Raw genomic sequence first — 25,500 nt, forward strand, 5'->3', positions numbered from 1 at the left:
AGAGGCTGGGAGCGTCCGACGTGGCTCCCTACAGAGGAGTTGGAGGGAGGAGCTCCTTCAAGGATCCTAGCCCCTCTCCGCAACCACCACCCTTCCCCCCTTTGTTTCTCCTAGCCCCATCTGGTTCCCATTACACTCCCGCCCACGGCTGGGAGGGCGGACGGGCGGGAGCTCTAAGCGCCCGGCCCTGAGGAAATGAGGGGGGTGGGGGGTAGGGGGGTGGGGGGTGGCGGGAAGCGAGTGGATTAGCCAGAAGCAAGGTTCCCTCTAGTCCGAAACCTCAGCCCTACCCCGTCATTCCGCACTTCTGAGTGGCCCGGGCCGGGCAAAGAGTGGGTGGCGTGGGCCCGGGCTGATTCTACATTCCGGGCCGGCGAGGGGACCTTTCCGTCTCCGGTGGGGGCAGCGTGGGAGGGATGCATCACGTGGGGGGGGATTTCGGTAGCTAAAATTCTCTTCTCCATCCCATTAAGCCCCGAATACGGGGCAAGGAGGTGACTGGAACAAGCTGAGTCCTCCGTCCTGCAGTAGGAGGGTGCTGCTACCCCGGCTCCCTCCGGGGGCACTCCCCGACCCCTCTTAAGTGTGTGGGCGCCCCTCCCCCACTCCCCTCTCGGGTTTTAGCGCCTCGGCTGCCAGCGGCTGGCCCCGGGTTTCCACGTGCCTCCTCCCTCCCTCTGCCCACGCTCCCCGTGACGCACATCCTCCGCCCACGCAGCCTCTGCTCGAGGCGCCCCCCTCCCTCCCTCCCTCCCTCCCTCCCACCCCGGCCGCCTTGGGGCGGCGCTGAGCCCCGGGATGCGGAGGGAGAGGCTGGCCCGCCTGCGTAGGACGGCATAGGGCGTGAAGCAAGGGGGCGGTAACCCACTGGGCGCCGGGCGCTTGGGTCCCAGCTCAAGAAAGAGGACAAGGGAGGAGCCTGTTCTGGGGTCTCCGCTCCTTGGTCCTGGGATGGGTGCCAGGCCGGAGAGGGAAGAGGGGAGAAAAGTCCCGCCCACTGGGCCAGCCCGCTGCCCAAGAGGTCAGAAGGGGGCGGTCTGAATGCGAGCCCGCGTATGAGCGCGAAACTCCTGAGTGTTTGTATCTGTTTTCTCAGGGTTGTCGTGAGGGTCACTTTGAGAGGGCATATATGAAAACTCTATAAATTGTGAAATGCTAATAAGCAAATTTAAGACGATACTGCCAGTTTGTGCCTCTGTACCCTCAGATTATGTATTTTTGTTTCTTTACATCTATCTACTTGTGTGTCTGTCTGTCTCTCTCTAGGTTTGTGAGCCCCTCCGTGTGGATTTAAAAATATGTACGTTTTAAAAATCATTGACTTGTCAAGCCCCGCCAGAGGCCCAGACGCCCCCGCAGCCGGAGCTGCTGAGATGTCTGTTCTTCGCTTCCCTCCTACTCGTACCACCCTCAACTCCCCTCCTACTCCCTTCCGTTGAGAACAAGGAATTTCCAGCCTTTAGCAAATGGAGAGAGACAGAGACAAAGAGACCGAGACTGTAAGAAGCTACAGGAAAACAGTAAAGATAAGGGGGGGGGTGTTGACAAAAAGGGGGTGAGGCAAATTCAAAAATCTTAATTTCTCTTTTTCTCCCTTCTTCCCCTTCCCGTTTTCCCCAGCATGGCTCAAGCCTACTTCCCTACCTGATTCACTTGCTTCCCTCCCGCCTCCCTCCGCCTCGGTGTTCTCAGAGGCACATGGGCCTGAGCAAAGTATCCTGTTTAATTAAGGATTAGTTCATTGTCTACACTGGTCTCTTCCAGGAAGGGAAACAGTATCCTCAGTCCCAGGTTTCTAAGAACAGGGGAAAAGATTGTGAAGAAAGTGGGTGGAAGAGGAGTGAGGAAATTGCTAACCAGAAGGATTGCCGTTCCTAGGCACGAGTAGATTTTCATCCAGCAGATTGCACTGCTCACTCCCCTCCCCCAAGTTTTCACCAGGCCAAATCCAGCTCATACAGCAAGGTCTGGCGCAAATGTCACCTTCCTGGCCCCTCTCCTTCCTGCGCCTCCCCTAGGCAGAATTAATTCCTCCCATCCTTCAGTGACCTCATGGCTCTTTGTACACATTTCAATTATAGTTGCTTGTTTCACATTCAGCCCAGGACCTCTCCTGGTCTGGTACCTGGTGGATCCTCTGAAATGAGTGAGTTGATAATGCTATCTCCAGGCATGAGCAGCTTTGAAAGGGCAGTTAACACAGATATTACTCCAAAGGGGGCTTAACCTGGGTAACACCGTTTAAGTGGAGACGTTTGTTTTCCATGTCTGCTTCTTTCTTAAAGTTTCCAATGAGTCTCACAAGTCTGGCTCCTTGGCCTTCTAAAATGCCTATTCTCCTGGTAAATTAATTCATACCCAGGTGCCGAAGGTAGAAGTCTGAAATCCTTGCTGGTAACAAAAATATGAATACAAAGTAATGACCTTCCTTTTTAACTCTTTTATTAACACGTCAGAATTGTAGTCTAAGGAGCATTGTCCTTCAACTTAATCGTTTTACAAGAGATGCTTCACTTCTCAAAGACAAGTCACCCTACCTTCTGCTGTTGAGGAACCCACAGACTGGTAGGGGAGATAGACACATAAACAAATAATTACAGTGTAGTGCAATATGAGTACAAATAATGGCAAAAGTATAGGGGGAAAGTGATGTTTGCTGCCTGGGATTGTGAGGGACTGATTTAAGCAGGCATCCAAAGGAGGTGATGATGCAGCCTAGGATTTTGAAGTATGAGTAGATTTCCAGGAGGAAGGGACAGTCAAGTCAGAGAGAGCAGAATTTAAATTCACATGGAGGTATGAAAGAGAATAATATGTTTGAGAAACTATAAATTGTTAATCTTTGCTAGATGGGATGTGCTGGTGGTTAAAAAGTATCCCGGGGGGTGTATGAGGCCATTTCATCAAGGATATTATAGACCAGTGCTTCTCAAACTATCATCAAGGACCAATTTTTTTTTTTAAAGTTTCGAACCACTGTGGAGTCGACTTACTGTTAAATACGCTAAAAGTGAATTATTAGAAAAATGAAATAAAATCCCTCATTTTTATTAGATTAAATAAATTTAACATTTCTCAGTCAAATTGCTATGAAAGTTTCTAAATGCCTACAGTTAATTTCTAAAATTGTTTCACTGCAGATTGGTAACAAACTTTGAATAGGACTGTTGTAGTTAAAACTTTTTTCTTTACGTCTATGTTTTACGTCATACTAAGGACCATGGACTTCATCACAGGAGATACCAGAGAACCATAAAGACTTTGTAAGGTGGGAGTCATGTGGTCAGATCTGCATTTAGGAGTAGTGTGGAGGAAGGGTTTTGTGGCTGCATAAACAGCAGGGAGGCCAGCCTGAAGGAAACTAAAGTGGTCCAGGCAAGAGGTGGCAAGGTGCTAGACTAAATCACTGGCATGGGATGGAGAGGAAAGGATAGATGCAAAAGACAGTCAGCAGGTGGAATCAATAGGACTTGATGATTGGCTAAGGGGTTGGGGAGAGAGAAGACTTTAGGGTGACTCTCGGGCTTCTAGCTTGGGTGACTGAGTGGTTGGAATGGAGCATCTTCATTAAATAGTCACCATATATAGTCCTTTTCCTAAATTAAGAAAACTGTGAAAACCAAAAGTTTTTCATAACTGATTTGACAACAAACCTAGTCTGACCTGAACTTATTTTTGTGGCAGTCCTTCTAAACTTAAGTGAGGTTGTTTAGGATTTCATTTATCCCACTTTCATTTATTCCAGTGTGAATATTCCTATCTCTCATTACAGAAATATTAATTTGTTGGATTATAGGGTGCTGTCCTAGACCCCACTAGAGTGTTGCCTTACATATTGTAAATGCACCATATTACCTTTCTAAAATCCAAAAAAACTCTGAAACACATTTACTATCCAGATTTCCCACCCCATTTACTCATTCGTCTTGGCCTAAGTTCTTTTGGCTATTTGCATAAATCAGATCCACCTGCAGATAATGAATATTCATTGCAGTGTGTGCTGTAGATTCTGAAGATGACTCTCAAAGCATTTTGAGCAGTGTCCTCATTATTAAAACAAGGCTAAAATCTTCTTGAGTCACTACCTGGAAGTGACAGAACTCATTTGGATGTTAAGGTGTGATGTGTTTATGGACAATAAGTTTCATTACTGTCCACCTCGTTTATACATTTTAATAGTCAGTGGTCAGTGATCTTCTGGAATTAGTCCCCAACCCTGGAATTAGTTCCCCTATTCTCTGGCCTTTATTCAGAACCAAAGAGCAAGGTCTGAATGCTGAGAATTTTAGACCCGGTAGAAAATCGTGTGTGTGTGTGTGTGTCTTAACTATTTTCTAAGACAGTTTCAGACGTACAGAAAAATTGAGACGGTAATACAGAGAGTTCTCATGTGCCCCACATCCAGTTTCCACTAATATAACCTTCACTGGTATAGTGCACTTGCCACCATTACTGAACCAGTGTTGCTACATTATTATTAACTAAAAGTTGATAGTTTATTCAGATTTCCTTAATTTTTACCTTTTTTTTTTTCCTGTTCCAGGATCTCATGTATGATACCATATTACATCTGGTTTCCTCTTGGCTTTACAGTTTCCCAGTTTCTTTGTTTTTCATGACTTTGATAGTTTTGAGGATTACTGGTCAGGTATTTTGTAGATGCCTCTCTATTTGAATGTTTAAAATGTTTATCTCATGATTAGATTAGTTTCATGCGTTTACCATTTTCATCACACTATATCAAGGTTAAGTAGTATCATGGTAATTTATTACTGTTGATATTAACCTTCCTAGGTCAGGCAGGGGAGTGTGTGGTGTTTGTGTGTGAGAGACACAGGATGACCACTGTAGCAGGGCTGGCCTAGACTTTTCTGAGCATGAAATTTCTTCTCTTGCCCATAGCTCAACCCTGTTTTGACTTCATAAAAATCCCTTGTTGTGAAAGCTTGAACCTTCCCCAGCAGTTACCTCCTTTCCTAAATTTCCTTGCAACTCACTCAGCTCAATTATCTCTACTGTTCCTACCCACCACTATCAGATCTTCTAAAAAATAAGATGCTTCAGTTTCAACTAGTATTTACTGAGCATCTGTTATGTGCTAGGCACTCTGCTAGGCCCTTACTGTGTAAGTCATTTAATGGGAAGCACCTGATGCATAGAAAGAACTCAGGCTTTGGGGTAAGACTTGGGTTGGAACTACAAGCCAGTCCAAAGAACTGTGCAATCTTGGGCAGGTTCCTTTGCTTTGGCTTTTTCTTAAATATCTCACAGGATGTTGTGAGGAATAAAAAAGTTTCTCTTAATCTTCACATTCATTTCGCTTCCAAAAAAGAAAAAACCCTATGACTACATTTTAAAACTTAATGTTTATTCCTATAAAACACTGTCCACGCAGTTTTTTGTTGTGGCTTCCGTTTCAAATAATTTCATACTTTGGAAGACACAAGCAGCCAGAGAGGACCAGGAGCAGCCACACTGCCCCAGCTCCCCAACTGCGGGGCTCGGCACCAACTGCCGGCAAGACCGCCACTTTCATTCCTCCCTCCATGGTCGCGGGTCGGAAACTTGTCTTAAGTTTCCCATATCAAAAAGATCGTGGTAAAAAGGAAAGAAAGAAAACAGAAGGAACCTAAGGCAGTTTCGATGGAAATAGCGTTTGGTCAAGTAGGCCTCGCCCATCCTGATTTTCTATAGGCTACGCTTACCATCAATCGCCCGAGTTGTAAATAAACTGGAGACGGAAGCATGTTGTTAAGGGGTGGGATCTTCCTGTCGCCATTGCTGAGGCGAGAACCCGTTTTCTAATAGGCTGAAAGCTGCTTCTTCCCGCCCTCTCGCGTCAGTTGCTAAGAGGCGGGACTATAGGGTCCATAAAGGACTGAGTGCTCGAAGCTCCGCCCATCCGATTGGTTGGTAGGGGACGGGCCTTGTAGCGGATAGGTTGCTGGCCCTGCCTATTCCGAGTTAGTTGCCGTGGAGAAGCACGTGAGGGGGAGGTGGTATGAGGAGACCATGGCGGGAGGAATGAAAGTGGCGGTCTTGCCGGCAGTTGGTGCCGGGCCCCGGAGTTGGGGAGCTGGGGCGGTGTGGCTGCTCCTGGTCCTCTGTGGCTGCTTGGTCTGCGGCTCAGGTACCGCCCGGGCAGAAGTTGCAGAGGGGTTATATTTAGAAAAGTGGGGAGTGTCCCCAGGGCGCGGGCCGTTACTCTGCGGAGGGGCGCGGGCGTGGTGCAGAGGCAGAAGCTTCATCCTCCGCGATTGGGCGCCGGCATTGAGGGGCCGGGGCCCTGGGGCGGCCTACGGGAGCTACCCAGAGTGGGGAGGAGCCTGGCGTCTTTTGGCGGAGATGGGGAGGCCTGCACTGGGTGAGAAGCGGTTCTACGGGCTGCGTCGTGCTTCATGGGCCGCCTCCAGTTTTTTGGTTTAAAAGGAAGGAGACCCGAGGACCATTCTGGCAGGCAGAGCTGCCTTTGGAAAGAGAGTATCCCATTCATTGAGAAAATTAGCCAACACCTGAGCGTATGGTGGCAGGACTCAGGACATGGATGGCTGAACAGATAATTATAGTTAACTGAAATGCAATGATCTCTGTCAATATCTTCTGTCCTCTGTCCTTGTAAGATCTTGGCCCCTAGCGGCACCATAGAACCGACCTGGAGCTGTTAAATTCCCGTTTCCAAAAAAAGATACAAACGTTATTCAGCTTCGAGTAGGATTCTTTTGGAAGTTTATTCATTCCTCAGTCAAACTTACTTGATATCTACTACTGGATGATTGGCTTTGGACTGGGACGAAATTATTTTACTTTTTCGCTATAATCCGGAAAACCTAGAGCGTGTTTGTAAAGAACCTATTCTTGTCAAATACACAACAGAAAGATAAGTGAGGTTTCCAAGCTTCCACTGGAGAGAGTTGAGACTCACGGGGATAAGGATAATCCTATCTCATGAACACATATGCTCTCTCCCCTCCTGTCGTTTGCTGCCTATCTCTTGCTGTCACTTGTGTTATCCTTACCTGCAGCTTTAAGGTTGTCTCAGGATTCATAGAACTAGTTCAAAAGTGCAGCGTCTTTGCGAAACAGTTTTTTTTTTTTTTTTTTTTTGTTTTTTGTTTTTTGTTTTTTTAGGGAGAGTGGAGTGGGTATCGGGAAGGTACTTCTCCAGAAGCGGGCCCCAGAATAATATCTGAAGGGCTCCGTATGGTCTGAATGAACTTTGGCCTGATGGTTAACTTCTAAAATGGGATTGTGGATTGTGGGGATGAGAGAATATATATACCAGAATGCTCCTGCATAGTCAGCGCTCAATCAAAAGTTCCAAAGTTTCTTTGATGAGGAGAGGAACGGGGGACTTTTTGGCTTGGAGAAGGGTCAACTCGGGTTGTTTGTTCTTTGTGGCCTGGTAGATCATGTAGGAGGCAGCTACAAAGAGACAATCATGTAATAGGGTAGAACTTTAAAAGTGAGAGGTACCTGAAGAGAGAATGGAGTACTTCAAAAGACAGGGAGGGAGTTCTTTGTCACTGGAGGTTTTTGAAAAACTTCATTATAAAAATAATATGAATTTATTTAAGACTATTGGGCAAGTACAATTAAGTATAAATAACAAGTCATTTATTGTTATTTATACTTAGTTATTCCATTGTTTATTATTGTTTATCCCGTTCAGAGGCAGTCTGTTATTGCACACTTTCTTCTGGTCTGCTTCTACATGTTTTTAATTAAAAAATTTTTTTGAATTGATGATACATTCGTATGCCTGTCAGCAATCCAGTTCTCTTCCCTGTTACCAGAGATAGTTTTCTCATTTGACTCTGTAGCATAAACATTTACCTATGTCATTTAAAATTCTTCATAAATGTTATTTTTACTTGTATTCTGTTCTAGCCTATGGACAGACCATTTGGATTTTCATTTTTAAGGATAGATTCTCAGAAATGGATTTATTCAATCAAAGGCTAAAATACATTTAAGACACTTGAAACATTTTGCTGAAATAATTTCTGAAAATGTGTGCCAGTTTACACCACTATCAGCTATATTTGCTTGTGACCCATACCTTTGCCAGCATTGGATATTCTAGACTGTAACACTTCTGCTAATTTGATAGATCAAAAGTGGTATCTTAATTTATTTTGCATTTCTTGCATTACTTGTGAGGAAGCATCTTTCAACTGTTCATCAATTTAATTTTCTGTTTAGGCTTTTTTTTTTTTGGAGTATAAGTGTGTCCTTTGTTCTTGGCCTATTTTTTGTGGTTGCTGTTTATTGTGATTTTTGTATACTTAATCAACTTGTATGAACTTTTTTATGTATTAAAGATATATATTTTTACTAAATGTATTTATTTATTGCAGAACTTTAATTTGTTTGCTCCCTTTATCTTTTTAAATATTTATTTTTGTTTATACTTCTATGTGGTCACTTGAATTTATTCTTTAGATTTATTTTCACTTCTTTTATGCTTAAAGAGCTCTCCAAAATTGAATTGATTCATACATATATATGTATATATGTGTGTGTGTTAAGATTTAATTATTTTTCATTTTACTTTTTAATCAATAGTTAATGTCGTGTTTGGTGTGGGTATCTAGATAGATTTTATTTTCCTTATAACCAGTCGGTTGTTCCAGCATCTCATTGAATAATCCTTTGCTAAGCCCACTGATTTAAGGTGCTAGTCTTTAAGGAGGCTTTTAAGTATGAATGGGGTTGCCTTTTGACAGAAATGAATAGAGGCTATTTAAGAATTAGAAGAGGTTGTTTTTCATGACTTTTTAGGGTTTGTTCTGGTCCTCACATACTATGAATTATTTTCATTACCTTTTACTAGTAAATGTTAAATGATCAGTGTTGTTGATTGAAAAGTAGGTGAAAGTAAGTTCATAATGTTTATAAGTAAATATGAAGTTATAAATCTTTAAGTAGGTGCTTTATGGATAAATACAATAAGCTAGTTGTGATTTACTAAATTCGAAGAAGGCATTTTCCAAAAACTACTAGATTTTTGGGCTCAGAAGGCTTTTTTTTTTTTTTTTTAAATGTTTAATTCTTTCCTCTTTTACCACGTTGGCTAACTCACCTTGGGGAGGGGAAGAAAGGTGTTGTATGTCCTTTTGCTACAGAAAGCGCAAAGTTCTAACGTGAGCATTTTGACAACCTGTGTGTGTTTAAGGTAATTTGGTTTAGTTCTGTGTTTCTAACAACTTATGCGATAGCTGGAGTGGTGATTGTTTCCATAGATTATCCTCTTAGGCTGAATTGGTATATTTTCCCTCTCAGTGAATTGCCAAAGCTGTGGCTGGCCAAGGTGCTGATTTCCGTAGGAGGTTGCTATTAAATGAGATTGTTTGTGTGTTTATTTACAGCAATTTCCTTTGAATGGTGTGGAACTTGGGAAAAGGAAGAACTAGGTTTTTTTAAATGTTGCTTTTTGTAGAAGTTTTATTTCTTTACAAAAATGATACTGAAGAGTTTTAAAGTTAGTTTAAAAACGCAGATGCATTTTCTTGGCATTAAGTTCTTCAAATAGCCTGTGCTATTGACACCTTATTTGTATCTTAGTACTCTCGGAAATAATAATGGGCTTTAAAAAATGTTGTGTTCTATTACTTGGTGCTGTGGGAAGGAAGGGGTTAATAAGTGTGACTTTAAAAAAAATTTGTAAATTCAGTAGTTTTAAGCATCACATAATCTTACTCTCTTACAGTCTCCAGGAGAAGATAAACTCTTGATACATATTTGTAAGTGGGTGTTCTTTCAGTATATTTGTGGGTGTTCTAGTGAGACAAATGTCAATAGGATTTTGAAAAGTTCTCATTTTATGAAAGATAGGCTTGGAGGAAATCCGAATTACTACTGAATTAAACCCTAGTGAGAAACTGATAGATAGGGTTCAGGACACATTACCCCCAAATATGGCACCTAGGCATGTTAAATACTTCAAGCTGAGGGAGTTTGAGAAAATAGCAGAAGCAGGAAGGTCGCTCTTGCCTCCCCCACTTTGCCCTTCTTCCCTGAAACAGATCATAAAATCCTCACGCAAGAGGTGCCCTCCTTATACCGGGAGGAAAAGAGCATCCTTATCTTGGAAGACAAAGGGACACAAAGAAGAATCCTAGTCGACAGGCTTTGCTGTTTCCCACAGTTTACTACACTTACCTCATACTCGACCTACCGTATTCCTCCACAATTGTCCACTCTTCATCACACCCAGTGTAAAAGTATGTAGGTCTGACTGTTCCTTTGGGTCTTCATTTCCTTATGAAGGCTTTCATGTCATGGAAAACATTAAATAAATTTGTATACATTTCTCCTACATTTAATATGTCTTTGTCAGTTTAATTTCCAGACCTAGCCAGGGACCCTAAGAGGGTCAGGGAAAACTTTTTCTTCCTCTACAACACCAAAACTGAATTAAAAAATGGAGATGTTGCTGTACACCAGCAACTAACACAATATTGTAAATCAGCTCTACTTCAATAAAAACAAAATTGAGATATAATTCACATACCATAAAATCCATGCTTTCAGTGGTTTTTAGTATACAATTGACCCTCGAAGGACATGGATTTGAATTGCATGGGTCCACTTGTATGTGGATTTTTTCAATAAATACGTAGTACAGCCCTACATGTTCTGTGGTTGGGTGAGTCTGCAGGTGCAGAACTGGATCCAGAGGGCTGACTGAAGTTATGCGTAGAGTTGTGACTGTGTTGAGAGTCAGTGCCCCTAACCACGTGTTCAAGGGTCAGCTGGCAACCACTAATCTATTTTCTGTCTCTGGATTTGCTTATTCTGGACATTTATAAAAATGAAATCATTGAATATGTGGCCTTTTTTTTCCTTTTTTTGGACTGGCTTCTTTCAGCATCATGTTTTTAAGATTCATCCATGTTACAGTATGTATCAGTACTTTTTATGGCTGAATAATATTTCATTGTATGGATAATATTGCATTTTGTTTATCCATTGATTAGCTGGTGGACATTTGATTTGTTTCCACTTTTTGGTTATTATGGATATGCTGCACTGAACATTTATGTACAAGTTTTTGTATGAACATGTATTTCAATTCCTTTGGGTATATACACAGGCCTGGAATTGCTGGGTCATATAGTAACATAAAATAAGTGTTTAAGTTTTCCAGGAACTGCCAAACTTTTTGAGAGGCAGCACCATATTATATTTCCACCAGCAGTGTGTGAGGGTTGCAGTTTCTTCACATACTTGCCGGCATTTGGTTATTGTCCTCTTTTATTATAGCCACCCTAATGAGATTGAAGTAGTGTTTCATTGTGGTTTTGATTTGCATTTCTGTAACAGCCAATGATGTTGAGCTTCTTTTCATTGTGCTCGTTGGCCGTTTGTATATCTTCTTTGGAGAAATGTCTATTTAAGTCCTTCACCCATTCTAAAAATTGGGTTATTTCTCTTTTTGTTGAGTTGGAAAAGTTCTTTAAATATTCTGGATTCTGGATACTAGACTCTTATCAGATATATGACTTGCAAATATTTTCTCCCATTTTGTGGGTTGTCTTTTTACTTTCTTGATAGTGTTCTTTGAAACACCAAAGTTTTAAATTTTTATGAAGTTGGATTTATTTTTTTATGAAGTCCGATCATTTTTTTCTTGAGTTGCTTATGCTTTAGTGTCATATCTAAGAAATCATTGCCTAATCCAAGGTCAGAAAGATTTACATGTTTTCTTTTAGGAGTTTTATAGTTTTTGTTTTTACATTTAGGCTTAAGACCAAATTTAACTTCAGAATTAGTCTTAGCTTCACCTTCAACCGTTTCAGAATGATGGATGTCATTGCCCCTTTCTGTGTGTAACTTTGGCTTTCTAAGGTTTGGTTGAGGTGGTTGTGTTTTTTGTTTTATCAGTTTATTTAAATCTACCCACTTTTATACCAAGGATCAGAGAGATAACTAACCTTCCCCTTAGAGTAGCACTTAATGAATTGCTAAGTACAATGTAGAGCTTAAGGAAGAAATTATTGAAATGTTTCATGGTGAAGAAGGAAGTTTGTGCAAACTTGGGTGGGAAGATATAAGAGAGTGGTCACTTTTAAACCTTAAATTAGCCGAGATTGAATACGAAGTCCTGAGGGGAGTTCTGTTTTGGTAAAATCAAAGGGCTTGCATATGTTCATTGGCTGCTCTTGAAACTTGAAATGAAACAAACAGCTGGAACAAAAGCAATTTTGCAGTCTTTCTCGTTTAGTATCTGCTTAAAGTACTCCAGTACAAAAACGTTGCCAATTCTGTGCATCCTACTCAGGAAAGGGATAGAGAAAATCACCAGATGGGGTTACTTCAGCTATGCCTTTATAAGGGAAACGGGACCTGGTTGTGAAGCTCAGTTAAGCTGTTTACTAGCTGTGTGACTTTGGGCAAATTCCTTAATCTTTCCTAAACATCAGTTTGGGGATTATGAGAATGCCTACCTTACAACATTGCTGGGAGGGTTAAATGAGACAGACAGCATATTGTCTGGCTTAATAAACACTTAATAATGGCTTTTATTATTACTTATCCTGGGTTAGTGACTATTTAATATTTAAATAATTGTATTTGTCAGATATAAGACTGCCTTATTTCTTCTCTCATCTCAGTTTTCTTCTGTTTCTTAGTCACTGACACTTTAACCCTAGCTTTAAGAAAGTGGTCGGTTTAATTCTTTTTATGAAATGAATTATAGTTATTAGCTTATTTTGTTATTATACTTAATTCTTATTTCCTTTCTTTACATAAAGCCGGAATTGATTTAAAAGTGGTCATGCTTCAGGAATCCAAAGTTTATTATATGAATACCAGTCAACAATCCTGTTATAAAAATGTGCTTATCCCAAAGTGGCATGACATATGGACACGGATACAGGTAATAATTGGAGGCCCCTGGCAGGGGCAGTTTCTGTAAATATCTGTCTGTCTGTGATTAGTGAGTACTTGGACTTATTTCCCTTCTCACACACAATTTAGAAAATACGTATGTAAAATTAACAACCTTGCTAAGGTTGAGATTATCCTTGATCTAATCAGTGTTTTCATCAGTAAGCATTTATGCCTCCCTTGTGTTCCCCTCTCTCTGTTCCTTTAAATAGCCCGCAGTACTTGACCCTGAGGTAAGCTTCCTTCCTCCTTTTCTTTTCCCAAAGAAACTCCTTCTTTCTCTTCCCCTCTCTCCTTTCACACACACTCACTCACCCACTCACACACCTCTCTCCCTTTCTGAAGGCCTTGTGCCTTCTTGGGCTGGAAGCTTTGTGTGCCTGTTAGGGTGTAAACTCCTGCCTTGCTGCTCCTAACCTGTTTTGATTCTGCACAAGATGTTGCGTTAAACCCCCCCGAGCTGAAGTTTCCCCTCAGTAGAATGACTTTGGTCTCATTTATGTCATAACTCTGTTGAGCCACCTGGCAAGCAAGAGTGTCTGGCTATGCTGATTGAACAAATGAGTCCTTTGAAAATGTTTCTGCTCCTATAAGCATAGTTACTGATCAGGGCATTTCTTCACATCAAAAACATAAGGGTGGGCTTGTGGGTTTTTTTTTTTCCCCAGTTCTCTCTTTTCATTGTCTGATATAAAGATCGTATACCATCTGGGGCACATTATAACCAACATTTATCCATAATCAGTGATTTGTGACAAAGGGTTGAGCTTTTCAGCCTGTCATTATGGGAAATATTTTTGGAGCTGTTGTGCCTGGCAACTTTCTTAATATTTTAGATCCTTGCTTTGTATGATCTCATAAATAGATGCATTAGTAACTTTTTCAGCATGGAAGCTTTGTTTTCTTCCTTATGTTCTGGTCTAATAGTAGATTCAGATCATGCTCACAATAAGGCATTCTAACAGCTGCTTCTCTGTACCACGTGCAGTGTTATTTGCCCAATTATGCTTCAGCCGCTGCATCTATTTCTCATAAGCCTTGTGGAAAGCTGGTGCCATTATTGATTTAGCTGTTTACTCTAAAGTTTGTTTTTTTTCAAATTGTATTTGTGAAAATGTAAAATTCCTACTTCCACCTTTCTCATCCTGATTTTACTTGTGTTACAGATCCGGGTAAACAGTTCCAAACTGGTACGAGTCACCCAGGTGGAGAATGAGGAGAAACTGAAGGAGCTAGAGCAGTTTAGTATCTGGAACTTTTTTTCCTCCTTTTTAAAAGAGAAATTGAATGACACCTATGTTAATGTGGGTCTATACAGCACAAAAACCTGCCTCAAAGTTGAGATTTTAGAGGAAGACACCAAGTACAGTGTCATTGTGACCCGGAGTAAGTCTTACCTCTGTTTTTCTGATGGATTCTGTGGTGAGAAGGGACTGAGCTTTGGAGGGTATAATTAGTGAGACAGAGAAGTCAGCCCAAGACAGCTCCATTTGGATTCTGATTATAACCTGAATATACCACTGCTGCATACAGTTCAGAGACTCCACCCCTTGTAGACCCCTTTTGGCCTGGAATTGAGACTTCACCTTAAGTCATTCTGAGTGCCTTCTTGCCTAGAACTGTGAAGACTTGCATTCCTACCAGTCCAGCGGCCCTGAGCTGATAGGCCTAGTATTCTTCAGAGTAAGATAGATGTCCTCCTGCCCTCTGCGCGCTTATAGACACAGGTAGATGTCCTGAGATGTACAGGCCTGCATTTGAAGACATGAATGGTTAAACAACAGAACTGAAGAAAGGTACAGCTTAATACCTCACAAGCAAAAGAATATTTGTGGGACTGAATAGATGTGAAGGTTATTGCCGTTTAAGGCTTATTCCGTAAAAGTGGGAGAGGTTTTCCCTTCTCTAAATGTGTCTGAGAAGACCGCAGAGAGGAGGTGGATCATTACGCTGTTGAACTCTCTCTGACTTTTGGTCTCTTCTTGATAAGTACCCAGGAGAGTAGTAGAAACACTCCTGGTTTTTGGCTGTGCTGTGCCCTTCTATTTGTCCTGGGGTTCCACAGCTTTTTGGTGGAATCGGATCAGCCTGTTTTTTGGCGTTCCTTTTGTATTTGCTGATGCCTCTTGCTCCTGTTCTGTTTGCGGACCTCCCCTAGACTCAGAGCTCTTGAATGTGAAAGCTGTGGGAGTGTCTGACATGCCAGGAAGGGGCGTCGGCTTGGGCCCACTGGTCTTGGGTGAGATGTGTTTGAGTGTGGGTTTTTCCAACACAGTGCTTTGTAGTGAAGGGAAGTAGGTGGTGGTGGTGGTCAAGAAAAGCAGCCAGTTAGAGAACAGCAGAGGGCCCTGACCCAGAGTTCAAGGCAGATCTGCTGAATTCAAGCCTATGAGTGACTTAAGGCTTGAAAGCCAGAATGGTAGAGACCCCTTGTGGGCGACTGCATGAAGTGCTGGTGGCACTGTCTGGCTCCATCCAAAGCAAAGCTTAGTTTCTTTTAGGCTTAACGTGGTAGCCAAAATAAAAATAAACTGTTCAGGAAAGTACAGGTTAGACAGAGACCTAATTATACTTTCTCTTTGGAAGGGGCCCAGGCTTTGTGTGAAATTTAAAATGCTGTTTAGGTAGGCTGTTTGTGTTTATTTTATTTGCTGACCAATGATGCCAGTATTGCCTTTCATTCTAGAATGCCTTACATTGTTTGGTTCCCCTATTAAGCGGAAGTCTTTTATTTGTTTCAGGATTTGACGCCAAACTCTTCCTCATTTTCCTCTTTGGACTTATGCTATTTTTTTGTGGAGACTTGCTGAGCAGGTAGGTTCCAAGGCTAGAGGGCAGAATGGTGAGGCTCAGACCTACCCTGCTTGACTTTTATCATAAAGACCCGAAATGCTGCCATTTCTGGGACCTTTATGGATGGCTAGACCATTGCCTGCTTGGAAATTTTAAAAAATAGTTTAATATGTGTTATGATTATTATTTTTTCTTATATTAGTAAGATTGGCAATAATGAAATTCTTTCACTAGGTTACCCATCGTTCGATGGGATTTAGCCAGTACGTCACCACCCTTTCCACTGTTAGAAATAACATGTGAAGTAAGCCCTCCTTTTTACAGGGCTGTTTGCTGAGTTTCATGCTATTCAGAGGTAAAGAAGCACATCCACGCATTCATTTCCTGCCTTTAGGAACCTACTAGCTAAGCTAGGTGAAACAGACATGTACAAATACAAAGAAAACAGTTAACTAAACAAACATTGAACAAAAGCGGAATCAACATTAACCTTGTACACAAGGAGAATATTTGTGGAGTAGTGAATGAAAGGGGAAGTTCAGGTGAAGTTCAGCTGGCATGAGGTTCGCGGAGGTTGTCTCTATTTTGAGGATCCTGAGAGAAGCTCACGGTGAGGGAAAGAATATCTGGTAGAAGGAGCCTGGAATAGGAATGGGAGCTCTCTGTTCCGTGCCTTGTGTTCGGTTTGTCCTTCGGTAACCAGTTCAGTTCCAGTTTCCAGTCTCCGCTTGGGCAGTATCCTTGCCCCTTCCTTCTCCCCAGGGAAGCTGTGCAGTTCCTCAGAAGAAAGATTCTTATTACAGACTGGGCGGGGAGAGAGGCTGCGGGTGGGAGTGGAGGCTAAGCAGAGGTCAGTTATTGAGATCTGTTTGAAGGACCCTCCTTGACACTAATCCTCATAACCTGGCAGCAACTACATTGTACTGGTCTCTCCAGTTTTTTGACCTCTCTCAGGTTTGGAGCAAATACCTGATCTCGTCTTGTACCTTTTTTCTATCTTTTGGCTGGGATAGTTGTCCTGGTTTGAACAATGCCACTTACGAAGAATACACACGTAGTCATGAAACTAATTTTCTCTCTGCAGAAGTCAAATCTTCTACTATTCCACTGGAATGGGTGTGGGAATTGTGGCCTCCCTACTAATCATCATTTTCATTCTCTCCAAGTTTATGCCCAAGGTAAGCAGCAGAATTCGTAAATGCTGTTAGATGAGCTTGGATAGTTGAAGGACTGTTTTCTTAGATAATTTTACAGCGCTGAAAATTTGCACTGTTGGCTGGTAAGTCAGTGTCTTCCTCTTTCCCTGATTCAGAGAGGTGCTTGGATGAAGCGTGGAGGCTGATGACATACAAACTCCCTTTTTATTTGAAATCCTGTGTGCAGTGGGGAAATAAAGTCTGCTTCCTGTTTGCCAATTATGTAGATTGCATACCCAGGCATTTAAGTTACTTAGCGTTTCTTTTCCCCAGTGTTCTTTGCAAACCATACCATTTTAAATATAAAGGACATCTTTTTAAGAGATGTGTTTTGTGCATTTTTAGTGGGTTGATTTTTTAAAAAAATTATTACCGTAGTTCCATTTTGCTTCTTTTATGTATGGAAAGCCTGTTGTAACTTTTTGCTTTCACTTCTACTCTATCTTAGAAAAGTCCCATTTACATCATCCTGGTGGGAGGCTGGTCCTTTTCTCTGTACCTCATTCAACTAGTTTTTAAAAATTTACAAGAGATCTGGAGGTGTTACTGGCAGTATCTCTTAAGTAAGTGTTACCCGTTTTGCTTTCCTTTGTATATGTTTATAGGCTGTTTTAGTTAATTTGATCATGAAAAGATGTTGCCTGCTTGCAGGAGTTTAATAGCCTGTGCCATTTTATTAACTTGTAAGAATCATAGTTCTTTACTTATTTCTAACCCCTCTACAGTTGTCACCTTCTCTTAGATTAAAATGATGCTGCTAGGGAGAAGACTTTAATTTGTTGATGTTTATAAGTACACCTTCTCTTTACACAATAGGCATCTTTCTGAAAAACTGTAAATTTCATAAGTATAATCATATTTTTAAATATACTTGAGAACTTTAAGAAGTAAAGGGCTCTACAGTGAATCTTATCTATAAAGCAAGAATCCTTTGGTTATACAGATAGTAACCCTTAATCTGCCCTTTGAGAGGTGATTAATTTGGAGTTTCTTGTATAAAGGTTTTTTAGACTATTTTAAGAGTTGTTCAGCATGTAGCTCTACTCTTCCATTTGGTACAACAGAAAGGACAGAAACTTAAGGAGATAAATATATCTGATTAATGAAAAAAGTGTGAATACTTGAGTAAAGATCTTATCCATTTTCCGGGTTCAGTAGGTGCTATGTAGTGAATTTACTACTGTTCCCTACACAGATAATTTTTACCAGTTTTAGATGCAAAAGAATGTCTTCTGATAACTCTTCTCCTAGGCTACGTCCTCACAGTTGGATTCATGAGTTTTGCAGTCTGTTACAAGTATGGGCCCTTGGAGAACGAACGAAGTATCAACCTGCTAACCTGGACCTTGCAGCTGATGGGTCTGTGTTTCATGTATTCCGGCATCCAGATACCGCATATTGCCCTTGGCGTTGTCATCATTGCACTGTGTACTAAGAACCTGGAGTACCCTGTTCACTGGCTGTACATCACCTACAGGTGACTGCAAGGCAATGTAGCTCTGTACCGAAGTGTGTGATGTGGGGCGCAGTTGCAGCAGAAGGATACAGAGGTGTTGCCCTGGGAGCCTCTTTGTTAATGGTGTTATGCTTCACTTTAATTTCTTTCTTGTCTTTCTTTTTAGATTCTCTGTAGGCATTTTGTAGAACTTACAAATTCTAGTTATTTTACATGAAATGAAAGCATCTAGTGAAATGTCATGTGTCCCTGTTACCACTAGGTGGTGCCGAGTATATCACTTTTACCCTGCACGCCTCAGGTCACCTGGTTTCGGATTGTTTCACACTGGCTCTCAGATTGCTCTGGAAGTCCTGTCTTATTTTAAGATGTAATTCAAAGCATGTTATCATCTTGCATAGTGACTATGGAGTGGTCATAGGTTCTGAGGTTATCTATGGTTGACTATTACAGATAGTTAAAGTGATGTCTTCAGTTTGGGGGACTCAAGTTAATGAATCACAGTCTTATGCCATCATTTTCTTGTGATTTTTCGGTTTATTGGAAGATAAATATTTTGTCTATCATTTATTGGAAAATAAGTGAATTTATTCACATTAGTGAATAACACTGACTCCTCATTTGTCGCTCATAGTCTAATGTGTCGAGTGCATTATAACTAAAAGTGTCTATGGAAGAAAGGTGGGAGCAGTGACTCTTAATGTTCAGGCTCTCTGCTGTATGCTTGGCCCGCTGAAGGTAAGATGGATGTAGATTACTGATTAATCATTCATGGTGTTATTTTGGTGAGCACAGAAAGGTGTGTAAGGCAACAGAAAAGACTGTCCCCCCTCGTCTCCTGACAGAAGAAGAATATCGGATACAAGGAGAAGTGGAGACCCGAAAGGCTTTAGAGGAGCTTAGAGAATACTGCAACAGTCCGGACTGCTCAGCTTGGAAAACCATTTCTCGAATCCAGTCTCCAAAGAGGTACATAAACTCTTGGCCGAAAATGCCGCATGTCTGTCAGGGTGGCCATGCCCAGAGAGCCTATACTTCTGGGTGATCATTTTGTACCTACGGCTCTGTTTTCTTGTTCATTAGGAGTAGTCAAGAGAAAGGTGTGTATATCATCATATGTGAAGCCTTTTGGGGTTCCTCAAGGAGCTCTTTACTGTGGCTTTGACTGTAGCATTCAGATGAAAAGACTCCAGTACCGTATTAAATTTCCTCTCTGATTCATTGCTCTTTGAGTGGTTTTTAAAAAATTTTTGGAAGCAGGGGAATGGGGTCCTTTTTATTTGGAAGCAACCGTACCAATGAGTATGTGAAGCTTCAATTTGGAATCCTGATGCCATAAAGTTTATAGGGCCATAAACACAGATAAACACCCCTTAATCCTCTCTTGTCGGGATTACGATGTCTAAGGGAACTTTAGCACTTCCATAACTGAGAAGGGCAACTGCCACCCCGTGACTGGGCGTGCTTACTAAGCAGGATGGGGTTGCCGGGGACGTTGGCCTGTGACCCCAGCTTTCCTTTTCTTCTTATTTCTTGCTTTAGGTTACTTACCTGCCAGAGTAAGAACAAAGGTATTGGCTAGACTCAATATAATTTGAGCTGAGAGCGTATCAGGTGTTTCAATTTACTCTTATTTTGAAAGAAAACACAAAAGGCAGCAGGCAGGTTCCTAATGACTATTATCTTCTCTCTTGCAGATTTGCTGATTTTGTGGAAGGTTCTTTCCACCTCACACTGAATGAGGTCTCTGTCCACGAGCAGGAGTATGGCTTAGGGAGCATTATTGCCCAGGATGAACTCTATGAACAGACATCCTCTGAGGAGGAGGACGCGGATCCTCGGTACCCCATTGTCACACAACAGAACAACTTCTTGACCTAGGTGGCAGTCAGTTATTTTCACATGGATTGGCTTGTAGCTCGATGGTGCAGGTTGCATGTGTTGTGCAATTGCTTCTCAAATCTTTGAAATAGAGGGAGATAGTGCAGAAATTCTCTCACTGAAATTCGAGGCCTGGAAATGGTCTTGGTGGTCTCTGGGATCTCAAGGAAGGAGAGTGGATAAAGTAAGTGATTGCTTTATCACTTCATCCTTATTGCTTTATCCCATTGCTTCCCATTGGTTAAGCTCTCGGCCCACCTTTATGTTTCCAAAAAACCTGGATGGCCACATGGCATTCCAGCTCCTCTTTGAAAGTTGATCCAGTCGTGGCATTTCAAACTCAGAAGTGAGGACTGTCACATGTGAAGTAATGCTTTCAGACTATAGGCTGCATGTTTTAGAGACAAATCTGCAAATCTGAGTCTCTTCCACTTCTGCTTTTATTTCATTGACTTTAGCATAATCCTTGCTTTACCTGTTTTAAGAGGAAAATAATTATTTATCTGTCTTGCTTTTTAAATGAATACATTTTAAAAAATGTAACAAACTCATGTTGCAGAACTAGCAAGTGACAAGCCCCGTAGGCCCCTACCTGCTTATCTACGTGGATTATCCATTAAAGCTGCAGGAGCTGTCGTGTTGACCTTGGAGTTAGTTCTCACACCTATGACATTCTCAGTCCTGCTCGCTTTCAGGAACATGCCAGCAGGCCCGTCTGTAGGGGAGGTCTGTTGGCCTTTTTATTATATTTAACTTTCAGTTTCATCTTAAAAATACATTTGCGTGCTTCCCTTCTTGTTCCTCCTTGCCCCCTTTGCCCTTTCAGGAAAGGTCCAGCACCTCACCTCTGAGGTATGGGCAGCTCAGCGCGTTTCATTTCTTACCTCCTCTTCCCCTGGCTTACAGCAGGGCTTTGTCCTGCTAGTTGGGAGGGGTGGTCTTATTTAGGGAATTTAAATGCTTTTTATAGGTTCTCCATTTTTCCTGTCAGTGGGTCACGTATGTTTGAATTGTTGGGAAATCAAGAAACTGTCTCCTTTTCCTTTCCCTTCCTTTGTCTACCCATTCTGCCTGTTCTTTTCAGCCTTTCCTTACCACCTGGACCCCTCCCTGCCAGGAAGCCTGGCTAGTTTGCAAGCCCTGAAACGATCCGCGAAGGGTCTTGACACAGCATACAAGTTGTGGCCCTGCAGCTGCCTCAGTTTACGCTGCCAGGAGCTGGACCTCCGGATAGTCCTCGTGCCTCCCACGCTCATTCCGCCGTCAGGGTCAGATGCGTTTTTCCATGAACTTACTGGCAGTTCCATTTCTGACCAGAGATTCATGCTGCCTTTTATTACAGTGGCACTGGTTTCACATTCTCTTGGCGCTGGAAAGCACCCTTATAAACCAGCAGCGCCATTTATGAGGGAGCAAACTCCCAAGTCTCTGCCGCTTGCTCGGTTCTGCCTTTGTGATCTTCACCCTCATACGCTGGAGAAAGCTGTAGTTACTTTAGCCAGGAAGGTGGACACTGATGGCAGGGAGCATGGCATCGGACCGGCTGGCTCACTGTGATCACGGAGATGGCAGATGATTTTTAAAAAGCCGTAATGTCTCCTTCAGACCAGCCATTTAGCAGATAATTTTGAAAGGCCTTGGGCTCTGTTACTGACTTCCAAAATGTGAGCACTGAGACTCCCCTCCAGGTGGCCAGTTGATTTTTTTTTTCTGCCAGTGTTTTCCACAGCTTTAAGCTGTCCTAAACTGACAACTACCTCAATTGGCAGCAAATAGACATACAGCAGAAAGTGAAAAATAAGCAGTATTTGGGCAGATGCTATGGGTTAAAGTTGCTTTATATTGGGAAACCTTTATACCTTTTGAATTATGTTCATGGTAAAATGTTACCCCTCTACAAAGAAATGTTAAGGCCTCTGAAATTTATTATTTTTTGCCTCATTTATAGAAATGAAGACCTAGCCTCTTTGAGCATAATTTGATTTAAAAAAATAATTCGGCTGTACAAGTGGTCTCAGGATTTCCTGAAGACTTTGGTGCCTTTCCCCACATAGCTACTTAGGGTCATTGTCGCTTGCCTCCAGGGTGACTTCCTGACTCATGTCTTTCGTCTCTATATATATTCTTCTTCAAATTCTTTTTCATTATCCTGACTCGTATCTGTGCTTCAGTGAGAAAGCGTCGTGAAGTAGAGAGAGATTCTCCTCTCTTTCTCTTTAGTAAACTCTTTATGTGCTGCAGTTTCCATCTCAAGACTAGTTTTTTCACTGTGTTTGAATTTGGGGTGAGTAGAATCACACTCAGTTTATTACTCCCTGTCTGGTAGTTGGAGAACTGGGCTGTAGGCAGTGGCGACGACAACGGGTCCCTCACCATGAGAGCCGCTCTCAGGCAGTGAAGGACGGTGCCTCTGATGTGCTGTGTCCTTGCCCTGCCTGCCTGTGTGGCTCTGCCCCAGATGCTTCCTGGCCTCTGTGTGCCCGGAGATTGCTCGACTCCATAAACCTTGTTTGGGAGCTGCTCTTGTCTCCCTCTTGGCCACTTAGTCTGCTGGCTCAGTCACTACTTGAAGCCCCCATTTAATTTTCTCTGGCAGTTACAGCTCTTGCAATTTCAGCAGAGTCTCATCTCTCAGACCGATCTCATCAAGAAGGACTGAAGGGGTAACTGTGGAGTGAGCTGGACATTGGAGCCACGTCTGCTGCCACGTCAGCGTCTTTGCTCGGCAAATACCAAGCTGTAAATGGACGCTAGGGCTCAGGGTCTCATCAGCATTGGAAATCTATTGCCTCTAATCGGTCTGCCTGAGCTGTGTAGAGCATGACTCCCCTTAATGGGAGTACAAGAGCCAACCGGCCTAGAACATTTCCCCTTCACTTTCCCACTCACATTGCTTCCACAAGACCGATGGAACCAATGACTGAAAATAAGGAAAGTTTTGCAACTTTAATATCTTCTAATAAGAAATTCCTTTCAGCCACTTCATCCTACCAAAGCTAGTTTATTTCTCCCCCCAAATTTATGACTTTTAGGTCTGTTACAGGATTTTGCTGCAGACAGACTTGGAGTCCCAGTGTTCCATTTTGTGCTAATGTGTCCCCTCCTAGGGCCTAGCCCTCTCTTCAGTGCAGTCCCCACTCGGCATACACGGTAGAGATTTGATGACTGAAAGGACCCAGATAGGCCAGATAGCTCCCCCAGGCCCTGATAGCCATAAAAGGCTTGGGGATGGATTATGCAATTGCCCTCAATCTTTTTGTTGTTCCAGAAAAAAAGATGGGCTCAGATGGATGCCTGCGTAAAATGGTTCCTAGCTATGTACTCATAACTTCTCTCTGAATTGAGAGTGAAAGTTGAAGTAGGAGGAAAGGAAATTAAATGTCCTTCTAGTATTCCTTTAGACTCAGGCCTGACATATGAGATAATAACCTATATTGAAATGCCAAGAATTTTATCTGAACCAAGGAGAGGACAGTTGGACAGATTTATTATATCTTCATGTTACATAGGCACTGAAACCAAGTAATAAACATAAAATAGCCATTGCACAAGGCAAATGCACCTAAAACCTTTGGTTTATGTTTTGATGTAGCAGAAATTATTGTTTAGGGAAACCTATGCAATTGTGATCCAATGGTGTCTCTTGGTAACTTAGCTTACGGATTCAGTTGCTTTTGAGTTGGATTCCACATGGTTACTACCTTGAAAAGGGAGTTTGGTGCCTTATGTGATGGGAGCCAGAGCCTGCCGGGAATAAACAAAGCAGATTTATGCCGGTGTCAACGCACAGCTTTAGTGGGGATGGGAATGGCACAAAGCCTCCCAAATTTGGGGCTTTTGGCTCCTACACCGCCCACCCATGTGTGTCATCTTCCTTTTCACACTCATAACAATAACTTGAAAATGGTGAAATCACCTTCTCTGAAATTTTCTACAGCATGGGCAGCATTCTTATCTTGTTGACATAATAGCTCTTAATGTGAGTATCAGAACTGTTAGCCTGCGACTGCCTCAGTCTACCATGTTTCTAGAACTGAGGGTGAAGTAGCAGGGGTAAGGAATTACTGGGTCAGTTTTAGCCTGTGGGTAATGCCTTAGTGTTATTTTAAAAGATTTATCATTTATATTTAAAATAAGTGTCATGAATGTTTGAAAGGAACAAAATGATCAGGGATGACTTACCCATGGGTCTCATTTTCACTCTTTTCTGTAAGAAACAAATAAAAATGTCTTATTATATATATTTTTTCATTTTTATTGTACAAGTTTGTAAGTAACCCCAATTTTAATAAAGTTTTATAGACGATAGAGTGGTTTCTCTTAATGAACATACACTTTTCTTGTTTGGATCTCTTGTTTTCAGGAAATCAGCAATTAGCTCCTCTGTTTCATTTTTCTAGTGAGATGGTTTTGCATGCCATTTATTTTCCTTTTTCTTTTTTTTAACCACTTCTCCCCATCCTGGGTCTGTCTTGATCTCTTTCCATCCTTGGACTAGATGATTTTGCGGTAGCTTTGCAGAAGCAGTGGGCTGGACCGCTGTGCTGTCTCATAGAAAAGCAAGGTATAGTTTATTCCTGCTGTAGGGAGCTGCTCTGTACTTTAGTTCTTCTCTTTTCTTTTTTTTTTTAATGACATAAAGTATCTCTTTTGTTTCTCCATTGGGATGAGGGAAGACCTGTGATCCAGCTCTGAGATGCCTGCCAAGAGCTTTATGTAGGGTGAAAGGGAGCAGGGCTGTAGCCAGTGTTAGGGGCCATGGAATAAAAACTTCAGTTATGCCTGGGCCCAGCTTTTGCAGTAGGGAGTTTGGAACCTTTTTATGTTTTGGCTATTTTCTTTGCTCTGGGACTCTGACATAGCACTTGCATTAATTCTGTACCTGTCTCCTCGCTTCTCGGTTATTTAGACTACTTGGAAATCCATTGTCCATTTTTCAAAGACATTTGGTGAAATAGGAAGAAAACAGGATGTGGATCATATGTAAATTTATGTAGATTAACGCTCACTAATGACATCTTTCTTCTCTCCCTTCTATGACCAAGCTAGGTAAATAAGAGGCATTAGGTGATCATCCATGGTTGAATTAATAAAAACTTAAAGCACAATCGCCAGATTTGCAACATCATAGAGTTTTGGTGAGGATAAAAAAAGGTAAGGTGTGTAAAGCATTTCTTCTCAAACTTTAACAGGCAGGGCATCATCTGGGGTGCTTGTTAAAATGCAGATTTCTGATTTAGGAAGTCTGGGTTGGGGCCAAGTTCTGCATTTCTCATAAGC

General features: G+C 41.9%; 1 protein-coding gene across 2 annotated transcripts; it reads left to right on the plus strand.

Moving 5' to 3' along the window:
* The first annotated feature begins 3,073 nt into the window (after positions 1–3,073).
* Positions 3,074–24,526, plus strand: NEMP1 (nuclear envelope integral membrane protein 1). Of its 2 annotated transcripts, none has more exons than XM_064491165.1 (9): positions 3,074–3,268; positions 12,759–12,883; positions 14,061–14,280; positions 15,636–15,708; positions 16,772–16,865; positions 17,332–17,446; positions 18,135–18,360; positions 19,135–19,308; positions 20,037–24,526. In XM_064491165.1, exons 2-9 carry the CDS (start codon positions 12,782–12,784, stop codon positions 20,218–20,220), a joined length of 1,188 nt encoding a protein of 395 aa, XP_064347235.1. In that variant the 5' UTR covers positions 3,074–3,268; positions 12,759–12,781; the 3' UTR covers positions 20,221–24,526. The 2 variants fall into 2 exon arrangements, with proteins under 2 accessions (XP_064347235.1, XP_010989282.3); XM_010990980.3 differs by lacking the exon at positions 3,074–3,268 and adding an exon at positions 5,612–6,130.
* Positions 24,527–25,500: the final 974 nt, after the last annotated feature.

Source organism: Camelus dromedarius, chromosome 11 (genome assembly GCF_036321535.1).
Source record: "Camelus dromedarius isolate mCamDro1 chromosome 11, mCamDro1.pat, whole genome shotgun sequence".
NCBI classification, from domain to species: domain Eukaryota; kingdom Metazoa; phylum Chordata; class Mammalia; order Artiodactyla; family Camelidae; genus Camelus; species Camelus dromedarius.

What these genes read in the sequence shown, in the direction of transcription:
- NEMP1 (XM_010990980.3), top strand. Translation starts at nt 6,013, where the DNA reads ATGGCGGGAGGAATGAAAGTGGCGGTCTTGCCGGCAGTTGGTGCCGGG. An exon ending in ACATATGGACACGGATACAG is followed by an intron (nt 12,884 to 14,060) that starts GTAATAATTGGA and finishes CTTGTGTTACAG; the next exon opens with ATCCGGGTAAACAGTTCCAA. An exon ending in TGGCTGTACATCACCTACAG is followed by an intron (nt 18,361 to 19,134) that starts GTGACTGCAAGG and finishes TGGTGAGCACAG; the next exon opens with AAAGGTGTGTAAGGCAACAG.